Source organism: Microcebus murinus, chromosome 4, assembly GCF_040939455.1.
Source record: "Microcebus murinus isolate Inina chromosome 4, M.murinus_Inina_mat1.0, whole genome shotgun sequence".
Lineage (NCBI taxonomy): Eukaryota > Metazoa > Chordata > Mammalia > Primates > Cheirogaleidae > Microcebus > Microcebus murinus.
In genome coordinates this window covers 75,607,794-75,629,630 of record NC_134107.1, presented here as the reverse complement: position 1 = coordinate 75,629,630, position 21,837 = coordinate 75,607,794, and the positions used below count along the sequence as shown (strand labels likewise).

At 35.4% G+C, this 21,837-nt stretch overlaps 1 protein-coding gene and 1 non-coding gene across 2 annotated transcripts in view; one reads left to right on the top strand and one right to left on the bottom strand.

The window, feature by feature from the left end:
- The first annotated feature begins 1,018 nt into the window (after positions 1 to 1,018).
- SLC36A4 (solute carrier family 36 member 4) overlaps positions 1,019 to 21,837 on the top strand; it is a 48,337-nt gene continuing 27,518 nt past the window's right edge. Inside the window, exons 1-6 of the mRNA XM_012739638.2 lie at positions 1,019 to 1,210; positions 13,918 to 14,041; positions 15,340 to 15,430; positions 16,655 to 16,743; positions 17,799 to 17,894; positions 20,204 to 20,288. Of these exons, the coding sequence (XP_012595092.1) occupies positions 1,162 to 1,210; positions 13,918 to 14,041; positions 15,340 to 15,430; positions 16,655 to 16,743; positions 17,799 to 17,894; positions 20,204 to 20,288 (534 nt within the window). The 5' untranslated portion in view covers positions 1,019 to 1,161. The remainder of the gene's footprint in view (positions 1,211 to 13,917; positions 14,042 to 15,339; positions 15,431 to 16,654; positions 16,744 to 17,798; positions 17,895 to 20,203; positions 20,289 to 21,837) is intronic.
- Positions 19,680 to 19,741, bottom strand: LOC142870778 (U7 small nuclear RNA). The gene has a single exon (XR_012919115.1). It is a non-coding gene; the product is annotated as a U7 small nuclear RNA (small nuclear RNA).

The following is a 21,837-nucleotide window of genomic DNA, read 5'->3' as shown; positions in this document are numbered from 1 at the left end:
AAAAACCTACAAAGGCTGAAACTGGAGGAAAGACATAGATATTTTGTAACCATGTACCTTTTTATTCTCAGATTTTTAAGAATTTAACACCATCACCATGCAGCTACATCAGTGGCTCTGTAAATCAGAATACCCCCTAACCCGCAACAAAAAGCCCAACTCTCCTAAAATGACTCCACTGAAGTGAAACAGATAAAAATAAAAAAAAAAATGTCTGGTGTCCCTACTTTAAAGAACTATGAAATGAAGAAAATGAAAACAAGTTCAAAATTAAAATAATTTTCTTCTTTCAAACCAAAGCTTGCTTCTGTTGATTCATCAAATATTTACTGGTACCCACCTGAGAGGCCAGCTTTTGTGGCAGACAGAATTCCATCTCTGCCATTTACTAGCTTAACTGTCCTCGGACAAGTTACTTACCTTTGTGTGGCTTAGTTCTTCATCTTTAAAATGGATACAAACAGAATATCTCACAGGTTGTCATCAGAATTAAAGATGCGTGATGCTTAAGACTATTTGACAATACCTCAGCATAATTACTCTTCACCTTAATTTCCTTTCAGTACCGCGGTTAAACGTCAAATATCTTGAAGGGCATTGAAATACCAAAGTGAAACTCTGTGTGACTAAATTAAATTTTACTTGAGTGATGTATCCTATATCTTTAAACAGGGGAACAGGGAGATCAATAACCAAAGAAGATTCAGAACCCCCAACGCGGACAGGGGACAAATCCCGTCCTACGTTGCATTCTCCAAGGTGACTTACAGAATGCTAAAAAGCCTTGCAAGAAGACGGAAGCCCCCAATTTAAGTTCTCGGTCAACTTTAAAGACCGCCAGGAACTATATGCCTGGGTCTCTGCCAGCTCTTTGCCGCTAGCCCCAGGTATCTCCCAAACGTCCCTCCTCCCGGGTCACCCAGCTCCTCTCCAGGCCCCGGCCCCGCGTCGCTCCAGTCCGGGGTCCTCCGCCCCACAGGCTGCGCCCGCCGCCCGGGCCGCCCACTGCGCATGCTCCTCGTTGCCGTGGGGCGCGCCGGGGCCGGGAGGCGGGCACCCGGCGCGAGTCCCGCCGGGCAAGGGAGGCCTCGGCCTGACGCCGGCCACGCAGCGGCGGGAGAGCGAGCACCGGGGCGGCGGCGTCCTGGAGACCCCGGAGAGATGGAAGCGGCGCCGGCGGCGGCCGAGGCGGCGGGGTGCGAGGAGCTAGGTCGGTGTTGCGCGCGGCGGGGCCTGCGTGGGCGCGGACGTGCGCGGCGGCGGGGTACGCCCGGGCCTCCCGCGCCCGGCTCGGCCCGACCCGACCGCGGCCGCAGGCGGATGTGGGGCGCCTGGGCCGCCCGGACCCTACGGGGCCCCCGAGGCCGGCCCGCGTCCGGGTTCCAGCTGCTGCTCGCCGGACGGGGAAGGGCTGGGGCCCGGGGTGGGCGACCCGCGCGCGCGCGCGCGTGTGTGTGTGTGTGTGTGTGTGTGGAGGCTCTTGGGGTTGTGAGTTTGGTACGCGTTTGAATTTGAAACCCCGCAGAGCAAACCGTCCTGGGACATTTGGGATGAGCTGAGGCCTGGTTGCTGACTGACCCCGGGTCCGCACCCGCGTGGGAACCGGTTGTCTGGCCAGACAGCTTGGTCGGAGGAAAAGCCGAGGCCTGCGAAGGGCGTCAGAGTGTGTGTGTGTTTATGTGTGTGTTTGTGTTTGTGTGTGTGTTTGTGTGTGTGTGTTTGTGTTTGTGTGTTGGGGGAGGGGCGCTGTCTGTACACGTCAGAGACGAGCCAGAGCCTGCGGCGCCGAGACTCTTTCCAGTGATGCTTTAAGGAAGTTGTCCTTGTTCTGCTCTTCAAACGCGGCAGCCCCGTTTGGAGTCTCCAGATGAATCCTTATTTTACCCCCTTGCTGCCCCAGGAGTGACGCAAGCACGGGGAGGTGCGACGAGAATGAGCAGGAGATACCTGTAGCTAGCTCACTTGGCAAAGTTTGTTTTCCTGCTTTCCTCTGGTAGGGTCATGATCATCTTAGCAGCAGGGAATGTTTGTTTTAGTTTCCCCGCTGTTCAAAAGACAACAGAAGGAAGGATCAGGGTGGTAAAATGGTACAGTTTTATACACTGTACTTAGGAATGTTTTTAATTCAGTGCTGAATGATCAAATATAATCTTCAAGAAAGAGGTTGAGCTTTAAAAAAAATACTTTATTATAAATAACTAATTGGTTGGTGTTCCGGTAATAATGCGCAGGGCACTTTGCAATCGACTGCTTTCAAGTCAGTAATGGTAGAAACAGTAGGCTTAATATTTTATCATGTGTTTACTATGTGCAAGTACTGTGCAAAATGCTTTATATATGCAGTGTCTCCTTTAATCCTCACGACAATTTGGTGAGGTAGGTGGTATTATTATCTCCACTTTATAAATATAGCAATTTTTAGGTTATTAATGGCAGAATCCAGATAAGAACCCAGGTTTATCTGTTTTAAATTAATTAATAACCTGTCTTCATGAAGATGGGGGGTGCAGAGGAGGGGAATGGGTTATTCTTGTGCATTGCTGATAGGAGCAGGATAATGTATTTATCCTTAAAAATGTACATATCCTTTGATCCAGCAATTCTGTGATATTTCCCAAGAAAATAAGTAATGTAACAAATATTTACATAAAGAGATTTTCATTGTGGTATTTATGATAGAGAAAAGCTGGCAACTATCTAAATGTACAAGTAAAGGAAATTGGTTAGATAAATGGTGGTATGGCCATATAATTTGGTGGTATATATTAATAGTATGGTAGTATATAGTCATACACTACCTATCTGTTAAAAGTGATATAGAAAGATGTTTCCTATATACATTTTTATTCACTGAAAAAAGATTTCAAATTATTAGTTTTTTTTAATTCATTAATTTAACACATACTCATTGAGCTTTTTTCCTAGTTACTTGAGGTACATCGTGTACAAAACAGATCAAGATTCCTGCTTTCATGGAACTTGCATTTAATAAGGGAAAGCAGAGAATAAACAGTAAAGACAATAACCAGTTAACTATATAGTATGTTAGTTAGGTGAAAAGTTCTATGGAAAAGAGCAGGGTAAGGAAAATCCGGAAGGAGAGTGAGGGCTGGAGAGTTTATACTATTTTATAAAGTGGTCAGGATGGGCCTTATCAAAAAGGTATGATTTGAGCGAAGACTTGGAGCAGGTGAGGGAATTAGCCAAGTGGATGTCTGAAGAAAGATTATTCTAGGCAGAAAGAACAGCTAAAGTAAAAATGTAAATGGCAAGGAGGCTGTGGTAGTTTCAGCAGCGTGTTAGAGTCAGTAATGAGGCCAGACAGGGTCTTGTAGGTCATGTAAAGACTGACTTTTACTCTGAAAGAATAGGGAACCAATGCAGGGTTTGAACAGAGGAGTGACATGATCTGCCTTAAGTTTTAAAAGGCTTATGCTGGCTGCTGTGTAAAGAATATACTGTAATGGGGCAAAAGTAGAAGCAGGAAGGTATTTCAGTAATTCAGGACAGAGACATGTCCTTTGGAGCAGCATGGTAATAGCATTGAAAGTAGATAGAAAAGGTTTCTCTCTAGGTCTATTTTGAAAGTAGAACCAGCATGATTTCCTGGCAAATTATATGAGACTTGAGAGTGCAATAGAGGAAACAAGGATTACTCCAGGGACCTGAGTATCTAGAAGAATGAAATTATTAATACTATCAACTGGGATGTTAGGGTAGTTTTATAATAATTGCCTGCAAGTTCTCTGATGTTTCTTTCTTCAAGAGAAGAAACTTAATTTCCTTCCCTTTGACTGTGGGCTGGATTTAGTAACTTGCTTCCAATGAATAGATTATGGTAGAAGTAATGATGTATGAGTTCAGCACTAGGTCATAAAAGGCATTATGCCTTCCTCTTTGCTTTCTCTTTTTGGATCACTCACTTGGAGGGAAGCCAGCTGCCATGTTGTGAGGAGACACAATTAGCCCTAAGGAAAGGTCCATGTTGCATGAAACTAAGGCCTTCTAACAACAGCTATAAATTAATAGATAACTAGTACAAATGAGCAGAGTCATATCACAGAAAGGGCAGATTTGGTGGTGAAGATAAGTTTAGTTTGGGGCATGCTAAGTTTGAGATGTCTATTAGACATCACAGTGAAGATGCAAGCAGGCAGTTGGATTTATGTCTAGAATTAGTGAGAGGTCTCATCTAGAGATAGAAAGTTGAAAGTCACCAGCGTGTAGATAGCACTTAAAGCCGTGAGACTGAATGAAAACATATTGGGGTGGGAGAGAGAGAACTCTAAAATGTTTACAGGGTAATTTCTGAGTGACCAAGTGATTTTTAATTTCAAAAATGTTGCTTATGTATTTTCTGATTTTCCAAAAAGCAAAGTATTATTTAATTAAAACAATAATTTAAGGCCGGGCGCTGTGGCTCACGCCTGTAATCCTAGCTCTTGGGAGGCCGAGGCGGGCGGATCGCTCAAGGTCAGGAGTTCAAAACCAGCCTGAGCAAGAGCGAGACCCCGTCTCTACTATAAATAGAAAGAAATTAATTGGCCAACTGATATATATATAAAAAAATTAGCCGGGCATGGTGGCGCATGCCTGTAGTCCCAGCTACTCGGGAGGCTGAGGCAGGAGGATCGCTTGAGCCCAGGAGTTTGAGGTTGCTGTGAGCTAGGCTGACGCCACGGCACTCACTCTAGCCTGGAAAACAAAGCGAGACTCTGTCTCAAAAAAAAAAACAAAAAAACAATAATTTAAAAAAATGAGTATTTATATGTAAAGCACTGGTAGAGATGTTAAGATACAGATTCTCTAAGGTAGATAAGTAGCCTAAGATCGGTCCATTATTTCATGGGCCATGGGACCTCTTGAAGGTTTTTTGCTATGCATATTTTGTGCCCTTCAGAGATGAACAAAATAGTTATTGTTCCCATTTTATGTCTAGATAGTAGTTGATAGAATCAGGTGGCAATGTTATGTTATTTTAAAAAAAGAAACTATTTCTACTTTGTTTTAGTTTGTCCATTGCCAAACTATAAGTGATAGCCTTTATTTTGCTGTCATAAAAGTAATGCAAGTTTATTACTTTTGTCTCATTTTTTACATTTTCCAGAGAAAAGGGCATTCATGATCCCATTGCCCACCTATATCCTTGTTAACTTATTCCCAAATTATAAATTGTATATTTACTTTCCTATATTTCTATTTAATTTTTAAAAACATTATTGCAATTAAACTGTGAATATCTAGCTTTTTTTCCACTCAGCATATGATATACTTTTTCCCTGTTTTACTCAGCCTTCATAATCATAATTTAATGTTAGTGCTATATTTTATGCAGTGTTTGTGCCATAGTTAATTTAGTAATTTCCTGATTGCTGCACATTTAGGTTGCTTTCAGAGTTTCAACATTTATAATGTTTCAGTTAACATCCTTGTGCAGAATCCTTTTTTCCATATACTAGCTTGCCAGCAATAGAACTGCTAGGTGAAAATAATAAACATTTTCAAGACTTTAATACATACGGCATTGCAAAATTAATGTGATTTTAAAAAAATTCTGTCTACAAATTGAAATTTAGATTAATTTTAGGTTAGAAAACTGAGGTTGAACAATTGTCTAGGTACTATAAGAGAGCATATAAGCACTGTGAAAGTTAAGAATGTTCTGTTTGTAGGCCCCATTAGTGTATATGTATGCTGTATGGTATATAATAAATATTGAATAATACTGAATCAAGCTAGTGTTTTTTATTCTTCTGTAATTCCTCCACTTATAAATAGAAATAATTATGTCTAAGTTGCTTGATAACTATTACTTAACAGTGATTTATTTTATGAGGCATTATTAATTCTTAGCTATAGTAATCACAGCATTTTTCATACCTGCCCAATTCAGTACTTGGCCAAAAATTACAGGAAAACATTGGAAATAGTAGTTATGTGTAATATAAATTGGATCCTGTAAATTTTAATTACTTAGGGATGAGTGTTCAGATTTTATTTCATATGTTTTTAACTCTTTTAAAGCTTTTATCATGTTGGGCTTTTAAGTATTTGTCTCCTCCACTAGTCTCTATTTCCTTCTGGCTAGCGTAACATGTTTTCTACATCTTTGCACACTCAGTTTTATAATACAGTTTGTAGTTCACAAATGCTCAGAATTATTATTAAATTAGTTCTAATATCTTGCCAAAGATTGGCATTTTAAAGTCCTATAATTTGTTTCTAGTATATCATTATGTGGTGGGGGGGAGAAAACTAGTGTTTATTGATTACTTATTATGTGCCAAGGTCTGAGCTCTGTGTTTCATATATGTTATTTCATTCTTTATATTATATATGTAATACACATAAAACATATATAATAACTTCATATATATTATCATTTGTGATGATGACACCACAAAACCCCTATGAGGCAGAAGTTATTAGCCTCATTGTACACATGAAAAAAATAGACTCAGAGGAATCTGGTTAAAATGTAAATCCGATGATGTCACTTCTCTGCTCAAAACTCTCTAATGCTGTGCTGTCCAGTATGATAGCCATTAGTTATATATAGTTGTCGAGCACCTGAAATGTGGCTTGTCTGAATTGAAGTCTTCCGTAAATGTAAAATATATACTGGATTTCAAAGACTTCATGTCAAAATTAGAATATAAAATGTCTTCATTCTTTTATATTGATTAGTTGTTGAAATAACATTTTACATATATCAGGTTAAATAAAATATATTATTAAAATTAGCCTATTTATTTTTTCCTTTTTTTGAAATGTGGTTACTAGAAAATTTTAAATTATAGTTTGGCTCACATTATATTTCTATTGGACAACGCTGCTCTAGTGGCTTTTCATGTCACTTAGAATGGTATACAAGGCTGTATAAATCTGTCTTCTGTCACCCCTGATCTCATTTGCTCCTGCTCTCCCTATTGCTCACTTCTTTCTACCTATTTCTGCCTCCTTCCTGTTCCTTAAGCACACCAGGTTCTCCACATCCTGAGAGCCTCTGCCTTTATTGTTCCTGCTGCCTTGATTACTGTCCCCCATGTATCCTTTCCACATTGCTCACTCTCACTCCTCCTTGAGGTCTTCTTTAAAATGCCACTTTCTCAGTGACGTCTACTTTGTCCTGTCTAAAATTACAGGTTCTTTCTCCCAATTCCTGTTTTTCTCCTTAGCACTTAACACTGTCTCGCTTATCTCTGTTTTACTTATTATCTTATTTATTGTCTTTTTCCCCCAGTAGAATTTGAGCTCCATGAGGGTAGGAATTTTTTCTTTTAGTTTTAGTAATTGTTCCCAGCATCTAGTAGTGTTTAATATATATTGGGGCCCCATTAATATATGTGAAATTGAATAGAAAACAATTACAACCTCTTTTATTGAATATATTCAGTCATGAGGCACGGACCTTTTGTGCCGAGGGGCTATTGTCGGTAGATATTGGTGAGATGCTGATGATGGTCCATTAATAGAGGTTCTCAAGAAGGGCCAAAAACCAATAAAATTTGTGAGAAGGCTCATGCCTGTTTGCATCAGCTCCTGTAGTGTGTTCTGCCTGCAGTGCTGATGTACATAAAAACCATCTTAGTGCTTGCCATCCTTTTCACCAGAAAATCAAAGGTAAGCCATGGGAATCTACTGAGCCAGGAAAAACAACTCCTAAACACTCCTAAACTCCTAAACACTTTGATATACACATCTTTTTGGGAATTCCACAGGAGGTTCCCGGAGAGAGTGGCACTGATGGGGCACTGATTCTTTACTCCGTACCTCACTGCTTTTCATCTGATGTGACAGTGTAAAATAAGGGAAAGATATGGTGCTGGTGATGGGTGCTGTCTTTCTTGAACATGAACCAGAAACCTTTCCTAGGCAGGAGATTGCAGTTCTTGACAAAACTGATTTGAAAACTTTTCAAGCTTTACAGTGTAAAATTTGCCATAAACATGCATCTTTTATTTCAGTCACATCAAACCAACCTGTAGTTTCTCAAGCAAACAGTGAATTCAAGCCTGGAATGCCCTACTCAGTCTTGTAACAAGTGCTAATGCTAATATCTCTCCTAAAAAATTAAAGAGTTGACTATAAGAAAACAATATTACTGCATTTTCTATACTGTATACCTAAATTAAGAATAAAAATACAATTTAGAATTTTATGTTTAGTATTACCTGGAGCTTCTAGTAATTGACTAGTTGACTCTATTAATAAATCTAATGCTCAGAGAATCTAGGCTGAAGTGGGTTCATACTATTTAAAGACACAACTTCTTGGGTATTAAGTATTTCCCAGATATTTGTAGTTTGGTGTCTTTTAATTCTTTAGATTCAGGAACTATTTTGTATAATTCAAGCTAATATGTTCAATCCTAAAACCTGATTGCTTCACCTTTTCTTAATTTGCTTAGTGTAACAAATGCTTATTTCTCAGTATGTAATGTTGGCTCAATAGTATAGGCTTAAATTGAAGTCAAAGTCTCAGAGATTTTTTTGAAGTACAGTTTAAAAAAATAGTTAGAATTTAGCTAATAATTTGTAACATTCCATAGTTCTGCTTTACTGGTAGAGTCAAAAACAATATATAATGATGTACTTTTTAAATCCTTAATACTGTTAAGAAGTATTTTCCTTTCAAATTATTTCAACTTTTAAAAATTAACTTTTTAATCTCACTGTGAGAGGGTTAGTTAGAGGAGCTTCTTGGAATAATTACATTTAAAAACAATTTTTTGTGGGTATATAATAGTTATACATATTTATGGGGTACATGAGATATTTTGATACAAGCATATAATATATAATGATCAAATCTGAGTAATCACCACCACCTGAAATATTGAAAGCCACCACCTGAAATATTTATCACCACCACCTGAAATATTTATCATTTATTTGTGTTGGTAGCATTGAAAGCCTAGCTGATTTTTACTTGGGAATATGCATCCTGATGATTGTGGAAGTGTTTTCCCTGCAAAAAGTTGTTGAGATGCTTGAAGAAGTGGTAGTTGGTTGGTGAGAGGTCAGGTGAATATGGTGGAAGAGGCAAAACTTTGTAGCCCCATTGGTTGAACTTTTGAAGTGTTGGTTGTACAACTTGTGGTTGGGTTGTCATGGAGAAGAATTGGGCCCTTTCTTTTGACCAATGCTGCCTACAGGTGTTGCAGTTTTCGGTGCATCTCATCCATTTGCTGAGCATACTTCTCAGATGTAATGGTTTCACCAGGATTCAGAAAGCTCTAGTGGATAAGACTGGCAGCAGACCACCAAATAGGGAACATGACCTTTTTTGGTGCAAGTTTGCCTTTGGGAAGTGCTTTGGAGCTTTTTCTCTGTCCAACCACTGAGCTGGTCATAGCCAATTGTTGTCATATAAAATCCACTTTTTGTCACCTGTCACAATCTGATCAAGAAATGGTTCGTCATTGTTGCATACAAGAGGAGAAGAGGACACTTCAAAATGACGATGTTTTTGATTTTCGATCAGCTCGTGAGGCACCCACTTATTGAGCTTTTTGAAGTTTGCTGTTTGCTTCAAATGCCGAACAACCATGGAATGGTCGACCTTGAGTTCTTTGGCAACTTCTTACTCGGCAACTTCTCCTGTAGTTGTAAGAGGATAAACATTGATGATTGCTCTCAATCGGTCGTTGTCAACTTCCATGGCTGGCCACTGCACTCCTCATCTTCAAGGCTCTTGTCTCCTTTGCAAAACTTCTTATACCACCACTATACTGGTACATTTGTTAGCAGTTCCTGGGCCAAATGCATTGTTGATGTTGCGAGTTGTCTCCACAGCTTTCCAACCCGTTTTGAACTAGAATAAGAAAATCACCGGAATTTGTTTTTTGTCTAACATCATTTCCATAGTCTAAAATAAATATATTAATAAACAAGTAATAAGTCATTAGCAAATAAATCAAGAAATGTGCATTAAGATGATGTATAACATAACCACATTTAAGAATGTATTCCAATATCAAATGGCAAATTTCAACAATGCTAAAACTGCAATTACTTTTGCACCAACCTAATAATGATGATTATTATGGGTTAAATAGTCCCCCTCCCCATTAATGTGTCAAAGTTCTAACTCCAAAGATTTTAGGATGTGATCTTACTTGGAAATGGGGTCATTGTAGATGTAATTAGTTATGGGTCCCTAATACAGTATGACTGGTGTCCTTATAAAAAGGGGAAATTTGGACACATACCATTGTAGGGAGAATGTCACGTGAACTTGAAGATGTACATCTATAAGACAGGGAGAAAGATCTGAAATAGAGCTTTCCTTCCCAGCCCCCACAAGGAGTCAACCCTTCCAACACCTTTTCAGACTTCTAGCCTCTAGAGCTTTGAGACAATAAATTTCTGTTTTTTTACGCCACCCATTTTGAATACTTTGTTATGACAGCCCTAGCAAACCAATGTGATAGTTTTATAAGATAAAGTATTTTTTATAGAGTATAGCAGAAAAGGTTATAGGATCTGTTCAAACAAAAGATGAACATAATTTATGTTAGTAAATCTCTAGAGTAAATGCAAAATAGTAGATATCCCAGTAGACCAAGTTTGTATATTACACCACGAGCACAAGTAAACCATTCATGAAATTACCCTTTTAGCACTACCAGGAGAGCAAGGATACCACAGACTTCAAATTATCTGTAAGTAGAGAAAGGAATAGCAAATTTCAAACAGAGTTCCTATTGTTGCTGCACACATGGAGTGCGGGGAAGGGGAATCTTAGAATCTCTTTGGAAAGGAGGAGAGGGGAGCAGGAAACTAGATGAAGCACAGTGACAATCTCCGTCAGAAAGAGAAAGGCTAAATTAAAGTGTTAAAAGTCTAAACAGAGATCAGGTCTGGAAATTAGTAATTCACAGCACTGAATACAGGAAAGGAATCTGAATGTGAGCAGGACTAGAGGGTACAGCCTTGGCAAAACTTTGCTTCTGGAGGAGGGAGATAAATAGAGCAGGGAATATGAATGCCCCTCAGGCATTGAGGGGAAATAAGGAAGTAATGGTGGAAAAATCAACTGCAGAAATGAAACAGAATTAGAAGACATATAAGTTACTCCTCATACATAACAACTCAATATCATCCATGAAATGAACTGAACTTCACTATAGTGACAGAAGAGAATGCTGTCGAACTAGGATTTCTGTACATGAAGTGCTTAGAAATAGAAAAAAATCACATATAGTAAATTACAAGGTAACCAAAGGAGAATGTATTGAAATGAAAATTTAATGCCATGGAAGAACTTTTGAAGCATTGGTTGTGTGAAAGACAAGAAGAATGAAGATGAGGTAAAGAAAGACATTAAAAGGGGCAGAGAGAAAGTAGTTGAAATGGAGGACAAAAAACATCCAACATGCATGTAATTAGAATCTCTGAAGAAGAAAAAACATTTGAACCAAACAGATGTTTAAAGCTATAATCCAAGAAAAGCTTCCAAAAATAAGAAAAAATTTAAAAATATACCAAAAGGGCCTGTGAAAATTGTATGCTTTGGGAAACTTGAGTCAGACAAATCAATCCTAAGATATATTATAGCAAAGTTATTAGAATTTAAAGATAAAAAAGCTTCAGGACCTCCAGGGAGAAGAGAAAGTTACTTAATGGCTGGGAAAATTACTCTGACAGCAGACTTCTCAAAAGTAAAAACAAGGCAGCATTTTTAAGAAACTCAAGGATAGAAAGTATGATGTAAGGATTTTATATGTAGTTCTTCAAGTATCCAGACTATAGAAAAATAGTTTGAGACATGCAAAAAAATCTCAGGGAATACTGTGCCCATGAGACCTTCTTGAGGCATCTGCTAGAGCAGTGGTTCTCAAAGTGTGGATCTGAGGCCAGCAACATCAGTGTCACCTGGGAATTGTTAGAAATGCATATTCTTAGGCCCAGCCCAGACTTACTGATTCAGAAACTTTAGTGTGGAGTATGTTAGTTTTTGTTTTAGCAAGCCATACAGGCCATTCTGATGCACATCCTGTAAGAGGATGAACTTCTCCCAGCCAAGGGATGATTAAGGAAACTTTGGCCAAGAACTAATAGTAAATATTGATATTAATTGTAGATATTCATTGTAGATATCTACTTATATTATAGATATAAGTCTAAGAAATGGGTAAAGACATAATTGGAAGAACAGTATGTAAAGCACAAAAGTAGAAAGAATACAACTAAGAGAATATAACCAAAAATGAGAGAATAAGGGACAAAGATAGGAGAAATAAAATAAGATGATTAATTATTGAATAGATAATAGGTGGAAGTCAGAGAATACCATTTAAGACTGTCAAACAAGAGAGTAAAAAATTAAGTAAGATGAAATATCATCTCACTCCAGTTAAAATGGCTTTCGTCAAAACGGCAGTAGCAGATACTGGTGAGGTTGTAGAGACATGGGAACCTTCTTACACTGTTGGTGGGACTGTAAATTAGTACAGCCACTATAGGGAGCAGTATGGAAATTCCTTAAAAAACTAAAAATAGAACTACCATATGATCTAGCAGCCCCACTTCTGTGTTTATATCCAAAAGAAAGTCAGTATATTGAAAAGATATCTGCACTCCCATGTTTATTTTAGCAGTGTTCATAATAGCGAAGATATGGAGTCAACCTAAGTGTCCATCAGTGCATGAATGGGTAAAGAAAATGTGATACACATACATAATGGAATATTATTCAGCCATAAAAAGAATGAAATGTTGTCATTTGCAGCAGTATGGGTGGAACTGGAGGACATTATGTTAAGTGAAATAAGCCAAGCCCAGAATGACAATGACATGTTACTCATATGTGGGAGCTAAAAAAATGATCTCATGAGCAGTAGAATGATTACCAGAGGATAGGAGAGGTAGTGGGAAAGGGGAGATGCAAAGGGGTTGGTTATTGGGCACAAAATTATAGCAGGATAGAAGAAATAAGATCTGGCATTTGTTAGCATAATAGGACAACTATACTTAACAATAATTTATTGTGTATTTCAAAATAACTAGAAGAGTAGAATTGGAATGTTCTTAACACAAAGAAATGGTAAATGCTGGTGGTGATGGATACCCCAATTACCTTTATTTGATCATGACATACTGTATGTTTGTATCAAAATTTCACATGTACCTTATAAATATATACAACTATTATGTAGCCATATAAATTAAAAATTAAACAAAACAAAAAAGAAAGAAGAAAACAAGAGGATTAAGGGCATCATGGAACATGTAATGGCAAAGAAACTAGAAGAACAACTCAATTAAATGCAATATGTGATCCTGGACTGAAAAAAGTTGCCAACAGGACTTATTGGTATAATTGATGAAAATGGAATATGGAATATAGGTTAAGTAAATTATTGCATCAGTGTTAACCTGAATTCTGTAGGAGTAATATGAATATTCAAGAGAATATTCTTGGTGTTAGGAAATATATGCTGATGATTGGGTAAAGTGTGAAGGGCAAATTTTGATATTTAAATTTTAGAGATGGGAACAGCTTTATAATTAAAGTATTTAAAAACATGATTACTATTTATGCAGTTTGATTTGAAGCTAACCAGAGATGAAAATATGTTTGATTATTTCTTCACATTTCTCATCCTGTAATTCAGTGATCACTTACTGTAAACCTCATGTGGATTTGGAAAAAGCAGAAAAAATTTTGCATTAGGTACTTAACGTTTTCACTTTGTACTGCTTAATCCAAACAGAATATCCAGCAAATAAATTTAGGTGTTTCTTTTTGAATATACTAAAACTCATGTTATTAATATAAATTAACGTACTCAGCATGGAAATAGTAAAGATAAGTACAAATGGCATTTCCTAATATTTTAAAATTCATTTATACCAGCTTTGTTCCAATTTTTAAAATAATAGTGAAGTACATTGTTTTTCTTTTTTAAAGACATGGATGTAATGAGGCCCTTGATAAATGAGCAGAATTTTGATGGGACATCAGATGAAGAACATGAGCAAGAGCTTCTACCTGTTCAGAAACATTATCAACTTGATGATCAAGAGGGTATTTCGTAAGTGTTAAGTCTCTTTTGCATTCAGTATTTTTTGTAATCTTTTTCTGTAGGCAAGACATTTTATTAGCGATACCACAGAAGGCACAAAGAGGATTCAAGGAATTTATCATTTATTTGGGAAAGAAGAAATGCATTTAAATCCCAGAGCAGTGTATAGGAATCATTACTATGCTGATACATATCAAATGCTATGGATCTAGAAAGAAGGGAGATCTGATCGAGAGGAAGCAAAGTGGCTTCTGAAATGATTAGAAGTTAAATAGTGGGAGATAGCAAATACTTCTTTATGCTGAGTGCATAGTATGAAACAAAGTCATGGAGGTAGGAAAGCATTGGAATGCTTCTTTAAACCTTTTTTGACATTTTGTCATTAATTGATTTGAATAAGTTCTTATTCTAATAATAATTTAATAATTAAGCAAAGTATCATGAACTTAATTGATTAGAAAAGATGAGTATAAACTCAAAAAAATTTTAGGCAGACATTTTTGTTTCATAAGTTTAATTTTTTTTTTTTTTTTGCTTTTTCTAGTTTTAATTTATTTCTTCTTGATCAAAAGATTTTTTTTTTTTTTTTTTTTTGAGACAGAGTCTCACTCTGTTGCCTGGGCTAGAGTGCCCTGGCATCAGCCTAGCTCACAGCGACCCTAAACTCCCAGGCTCAAGCAATCCTCCTGCCTCAACCTTCTGGGTAGCTGGGACTATAGGCAAGTGCCACCATGCCCAGCTAATAAGAGATCTTTTTTAAATGCCCCCTAGAAACTATTATTATCAGATCCATTAGGGAATTCATGATGCTAAAAATTAATTTATTATTTATCTTACCTGATGATATAATACATGCAGTTTTCAAACTTGTATTTTTTTTCTTTTAATTAACTTCTTAAGTTGATAGTCATAAATCAGATATGTTTAATATCATCATTATGTAGACACTGTCAAACAATTGCTATCTTACTAGCCTAATCTTCAGCATTGTTCTGAAAATCATAGCCACAAAGTATCTTATGAGAAAATTACCTTTTCTTTAATTATTACTTTATTGTTTGCAAAAACACTTTCATGTAAATATGTCATTTAATCTCCACAGTAACTCTTGGTGTTTCAGTGTTAAGTAACAAGGATAGACTTGAACCAAGTATGACTTCTGGCCCAGTGGTAGCACGGAAATGTTAATTTGGTTCCTTGCCTAGATTAATTTTCAGTTCCCTTCTAATACGAATACCATGAACATGTGATTTTAATAGCTTTTGTTCTAAAACGTTTAAATCTTATTTATAACTTTTACTTTTCAGATTTGTACAAACTCTTATGCATCTCCTTAAAGGAAATATTGGAACTGGCCTTTTAGGACTTCCGTTGGCAATAAAAAATGCAGGCATAGTGGTAAGACTTATCTTTGTAATCTCCAGTTAAGATATAGCTATCAGTCTAATTTATAGCAAAAATTACCACAAGCTAACATCTAGCCTAATCAAATATAATCTGGTCAGGTGACATTTAGATGGTCATTTAGCTGTTATAGTGATAAAATTATGTGAACTGTGGTAATGATATTTAACAAAAAATGAGAATTAGTTTTTCATTTTTACTTAATTATTTATTTGTAGTATTTAACAAAAAAACTCCAAACCTAAAACAGTGTTTGATTTTTCCAGATATGGTTATATCTTATTCTTTTAGATATTCAGGGATTTACATACCAACAAATATATTTATGAAACAGATTATTTGTATTATGAAACTATTTTAGAAACTTTTTTATACTCCATAAAATATACAGATTTAAAGAATAATAGTTAAGAAAAGGAATAACAATATCTTTTAAAAATAAATATTTAAAGCATTATTAGAGACAATTATTGTAATTATTATAACAACAGAGAAACTTGATAAAGGAGAATTCATTTATGAAGTAATGAAATTATATTTAAATTTTTTTAATGGACCAGTTTCTTAAAAATAGTTTTAACTACCATCTTCTTCCTTATTTGACTGTTTTGTCCCCCCTAATGTATAGTAACTTAAAAATTTCTGATTATAAAAATAAACTTTGGCAATATTTTGGTTGTCTCAATGATACAGGCATCACTTTAATTTTAGTAAATAAATACTTGAAATTTTTTATGTACCACTTTTTGAAATAATTATTTTCAAATTACAGTTTCTGATACATAGTAAGTACTCAATAAGCAGTCTATAGAAGAAATTGATTGCTCACAATCCCAGTCTGATATTGTGCTTTTTAGTCATTTAAATAATGATGCATAGTTACATATAATTATAATGGTAGGACACTGATAGTTGTAGACTTGCCATCTCATATTAAATATGACATTGTATGCTGTTCTGCTTTGTTGCATATCTATACTTTGTATTATAGGTTTGGGTGGCCAAGTTGATAAGGTGGAATCATATGTGGTTGGCTTAAATATTATTTAAAATTCATTCTGTATCAAGTTTATTAGTTTTCCCTATTCAAATGATTATTTAATCATTTTGCCCAACAAATATTTATTTACTGCAAAAGAGTAATTCATTGACTCATTGCTTATAAAGTTACTCAAATTTTGTTAAATATTTAAACCTTATAAATTTTCTTCCCCACAGCTTGGACCAATCAGCCTTGTGTTTATAGGAATTATTTCTGTTCACTGTATGCACATATTGGTACGTTGCAGTCACTTTCTATGTCAGAGGTAAATGTGGATTTGTTAAGCCTATTTAATTTATTTTAAAGCTATCAATTTATTTACAGCATCAGGTAGTCTTATATTTCTACTGTGCTCTGTATTTCCTTTATTATATATACAAGTCTAAGATAATGAATATGAAAAAAGGTAGCATTTCATACAATTTAAATCTAGTTAGAATCTATATATTTTTAAGAGGTAGCCTTATTAGTAAAATAGGTTTCTCTTATTTAGTATAAATGGAAAAAATCAGGAAGGATGTATAGGGGCAGTGGAGGCAGTGATACAATTTTTAGTTATGGCATAATGGTCTTCAGTTTATCAATAATTCAGTTTGGGGTGTAAAGCCTTTGGTGCTCTTTACTGGTATATGGGTTAGTAGTAGATAGTCATTAAAATAATACTCTTTCTTTATTTTTGTATCATGAAATACTTCTATTGGATAATACTCCAACTTTTTTAAAAAAATAATAATGCCTATTCTGTTAGACCAATATCCAGTCTTGACCCTTTTTATTTTTGTTATTTGCTCTTAAAACTTTGGGTAAATCACTTACAATCTTTAAATGACAATACATATTTTACAGAAGAGAGAGAGGAATTGAAGAAGTAATACCTACCTTATGGGGCTGTCTTGAAGATTAAATGAGATAGTTTGCGTGGAAATGTATTGTAGAGCCCTGTACAGATGTATTTTTAAATAATGCTGTTCTCAGAATGGAATAATTTAGACATGAACAATGTATTAATAGTTGGTGATGTTTTTAGGTATTTAAACTATTTAAATCTCTGAAGCACAAATATTAAGTTATATGAATTCTGTAGTTATATAAACTTTAGCAGTAGATAAAAATTAACATTCTGATAAAAAGGGCAGTTATTAAAATTTAATGAGGCATGCTTTAGAAATGTTCAGATCTTGAAATTTTGAAAGCTCATCTGTCATTGCATAGCCCTACATTTGCTAATTCCCATTCATTTGTTGTTCTTTTCAAGGGATGGCTTTATGAACCAACTTAAAATCTTTCTTTTTCCTTTGTATGAATATCGTTAAATTATAGGTATAAAAAGTCAAACTTAGGTTATAGTGACACTGTGAGTGTTGCTCTGGAAGTAAGTCCTTGGAGTTGTCTCCAGAAGCAAGCAGCATGGGGACGGTAAGTACTTGCTGTGTTACTAATATCTGATTGTCAAAATTATGTTAATTTTTAAGTATTTTAATCTGACAAGATATATAAATAAAAGTATGATAAAGATGGGGAATAAACATAAAAACTTTAGAGTTAGGCAGGCTTAAGTTCAAATTTCAACTCTACCATTTTTCAGTTTTATGACCTTGGTTAAATTATTTATCATTTTGGCTTGTGTTTTTTCACTCTGAAGTGAATTTATAATAATATCCATTTCACAGGATTATTATGGTAGATTAAACAAAATTATATTTATAGAGCACCTGGACAACCAATGACATAATCATGTTCAGTAATTTTTTAAATAAAGGAAAAAAGCAAGACAAATGTTGCAGTCTCATTATTTCAAATAAATTGGTGGAGTTTAGCTACATGCTCATAGGATATCTGAGGTATGGATATATTTTAGCATAACTTTATTTTAGTGTCTTGTTATTTAAATTTAACTTTATCATAGGTGGCTTTGGCTAGTCAAAGTCAGATAAACACAAGACTGGAAAAATAAGGAAGTATAAGCGAATCAAGTGCTAACAGTGGTACAAATGATATGTGAGGTGGGAATTAAGAGAAAGAACAGTGTTGGTAGATGAGTTTATGGTTAAATACAGCATTTCTGGGGATTTTTAGGAGGTTATGTTTGTTTATGAGTTGCTCAGAGCTGATATGCTGAGTAGGAAAAGGAAGGAAACAGAACCCAATGCCCTAGGGACTTGCCTACAGAACCCAGAACTGCATCTTCTTTCTTCTGGCCCAGACTAGAGGCATCTTTGTCTACTTGTTTTATGAAGAAGAATGGCTTTCAGATAAAAGTGGCTGGAATGATTATTGGGGGACACTGAAATCAAAGGTGGATGAAGACATATTAAGGGAATGCTTAAATGCAATTCATTAAGGAGAAGAGACTTGAATTCATTTCAGGGTACCAAGATACTTTACAGATGAGATCCTTGAAGAACCATGGAGAGTAGTAGAGTTATGACAAGAATGAAGATAGGCATACTGATCTCAATTTCAAATGGGAGGAGGGGGGACTGTAGATTTTGTAGACCACAGTGTTTGACAGGTTGACACATGGTCAAACAAGAGACTATCGGGGATTAGTAAGTGCATGCTATAGTACTCACTCATTGTCCTCAGACCAAAATGAAGAAGTCTGGGCTGTATATTAATATCATGTAGGCAGATTTGTAACTGATTACTGCCATACCCAAATAATGCTAATATGGCTGATGTCTCTGGTAATATCCCTTCCCTACTCCTGTATACTATTTCATGTAGCTGGAATTTTCTAGAATACAGTCATCCATTGGTATGCATGGGGAATTTGATACCCCCCCATGGATACCAAAATCCAAATCCCGTATATGAAATGATATACTATTGGCACATTACTTACGTATATCCTCCTGCAGACTTTAAATCTTCCCTAGGTTACTTATAATACCGAATACAATGCCTACATATCACTTCATTTCCATGGATTCATTGTAGTACTTACTTAGTGTATGACAAATTCAAGTTTTGCCTTGGGAACTTGGTGGAATTTTTTTTCTGAATGTTTTCTATTTGCATTTGGTTGAATCCATGGATATAGAACCCACAGAGACTGACTGTATCTCACTAACAAAAATAAAATAAGAACAGAGCAAAGCCACTGGAGAGGTCTCTACTGGTGTGATTTAGTGCCATGCTTCAAATCCTCTTCCATTCCACATTCTTTTTTTTTTTTTTTTTTTTTTTTTTTTTTGTGTGGGGGGCCTTCCGGTGAGGACCGGAAGACCTGCTAGACAAATTCTAAAAGAGCTGTAACACTCATTCCACATTCTTATTAGTGATTTGGATACTAGAAAGCACGCTCATCATATTTGTAGATGATATGAATCTGGGAGGGATGAGAAATATACTGGGTTGATCTGAAAAGATCTTGAAAAGTAGTTGAGTTGGGCTTAATCTGAAAGATGAAATGTTTTTATGCAATGATTTTATAAGCTGATATTCTTAAAATGTTGAATTTCAGAAATAGAAGATGATGGAAAAATCTTGGCCTTTTAACTTAATGGAGGATCTTTTTGTTTTATAATAATTCTATTGACACATTGATGATAAATGTGTGATTTTTGTAGAAAATAAATATTTTAAATGTTTCTTATTTAAGGAAGCAAAAGAATATGTGCTGTTATAAAATATTTTTAAAACAGTTAAAAAGAGACATAAAATGTATTAATATTTCAGCAGCTCTGATTGATAACTTATTTTTGAATATAATCTTTTTCCAGGACTGTGGTTGACTTTTTTCTTGTGATAACACAGCTGGGATTCTGTAGTGTTTATATTGTCTTCTTAGCTGAAAATGTGAAACAAGTGAGTATTTTTCTCCAGTTAATGAAATAATTTTCTTCTAATGCCCTGCCTATGGCATCATATTTCTTCTGTGGAATCCATGGTTGAATATGAAAATGTGTTCCTTTCATAAATGATATTTCTTTGTAGATTTTACTTTAGTGTGGTTTTTTTTTTTTGCAATATGGATTTATGCTGTTATTGTTGATTTATTATTTTTGCCATAATATCAATAATGCTTGTTATTTCAGATCAGAATATGACATAATTTACTGATTCTTAGCTATTTGAAACTTAGATCTCAAAAGCATATATATAGATGCTTTGGAAGCATATTCTTTACATTGATTTTCTATAAAAATATGTAAGACTACAGCCAACAGCCTCAAAAGAAAAGTAAAAAAATAAGCATTCACTACAAAAATCCAATTATTGCCATTGTCTAAAAATATACTGTTTCCAAAAATGAACAGCTTTCTATAGTTCTCTCCATGTTGTGAAGGTTTCCTGTAAGAGGAAGTGGTTTGCAGTCTTGGTAGTGACTGACAGTTCATTTGGACAAACACTGAAATAAAAACTCCTTCTATCAAAACAATGCCAAAGCATATTTCTTTATAATTGGTATTATTATTATTCCTATATTACCCATTGGTCTTCTTAAACCATTATTTTAATTAAAAATGTTTATTACTTATCTACATGTAAATGGTACAGTAAGCATTTTACATAGTATTATATAGAATTGTCTTGTAGGTATTTTAATGCAAAATGATGATGTGAATATTTTTTCTAAAGAACCTATATGTATATATAAGTATATATTTGACTCTCTTTTGTAAGTATAAAGCATACTTCATTTTATATTTAGACCAAGAATTGGCAAACTTTTTCTCTAAAGGGCCAGATAATAAGTATTTTCCACTTTGCTGGCCATATGGTCCCTGTTGTAACTACTCAATTCAGCCATAGATAACAATATGTAAACATATAAATATGGCTATATTATAGTAAAGTTTTGTTTGCAAAAATAGATGATAGGCCAGATTTGGTCTGCAGGCCATAATTTGCTAACCCCTGATTTAGACTATCCGTGTACATTATATTTGAGCCACTAGCTTAAATTTTTAATATTGGAAGAAGTCATCAAGTCAAACCCTCTTTTAGAAAACAGTTGTCTTAAAAGGTCACAGCAAGTTAATAATCAGAGCCCGGATTTCCAAATCAGTGTTCTTCCCAGTGTACCATGTCTCGACATCTAGAAAAGTTTTGTTTGTATCTGGAAAATTCCAAACCTAGCTTAAATGTCACCTATTCTGTGAAATCTTCCTCAACTCTCTTGCCTTCCCTTTCTTCATCTTTTGCCAGAATTTATTGATTTTTCTCCTGGGTTTTGTCTAACACTTTAAAAATAATTTTGATTATACTGTATTAAAGTTAATTACAAGTTAATTTTCACCACTAGACTGCAAACCCTTTGAAGGAAGGGACCGTGATATTTGTTGTGTTCAGCACGGTAAACTATCATCTAAGAGTTCCTCTTATTGGTACCCAATATGGTTACTGGACTGAA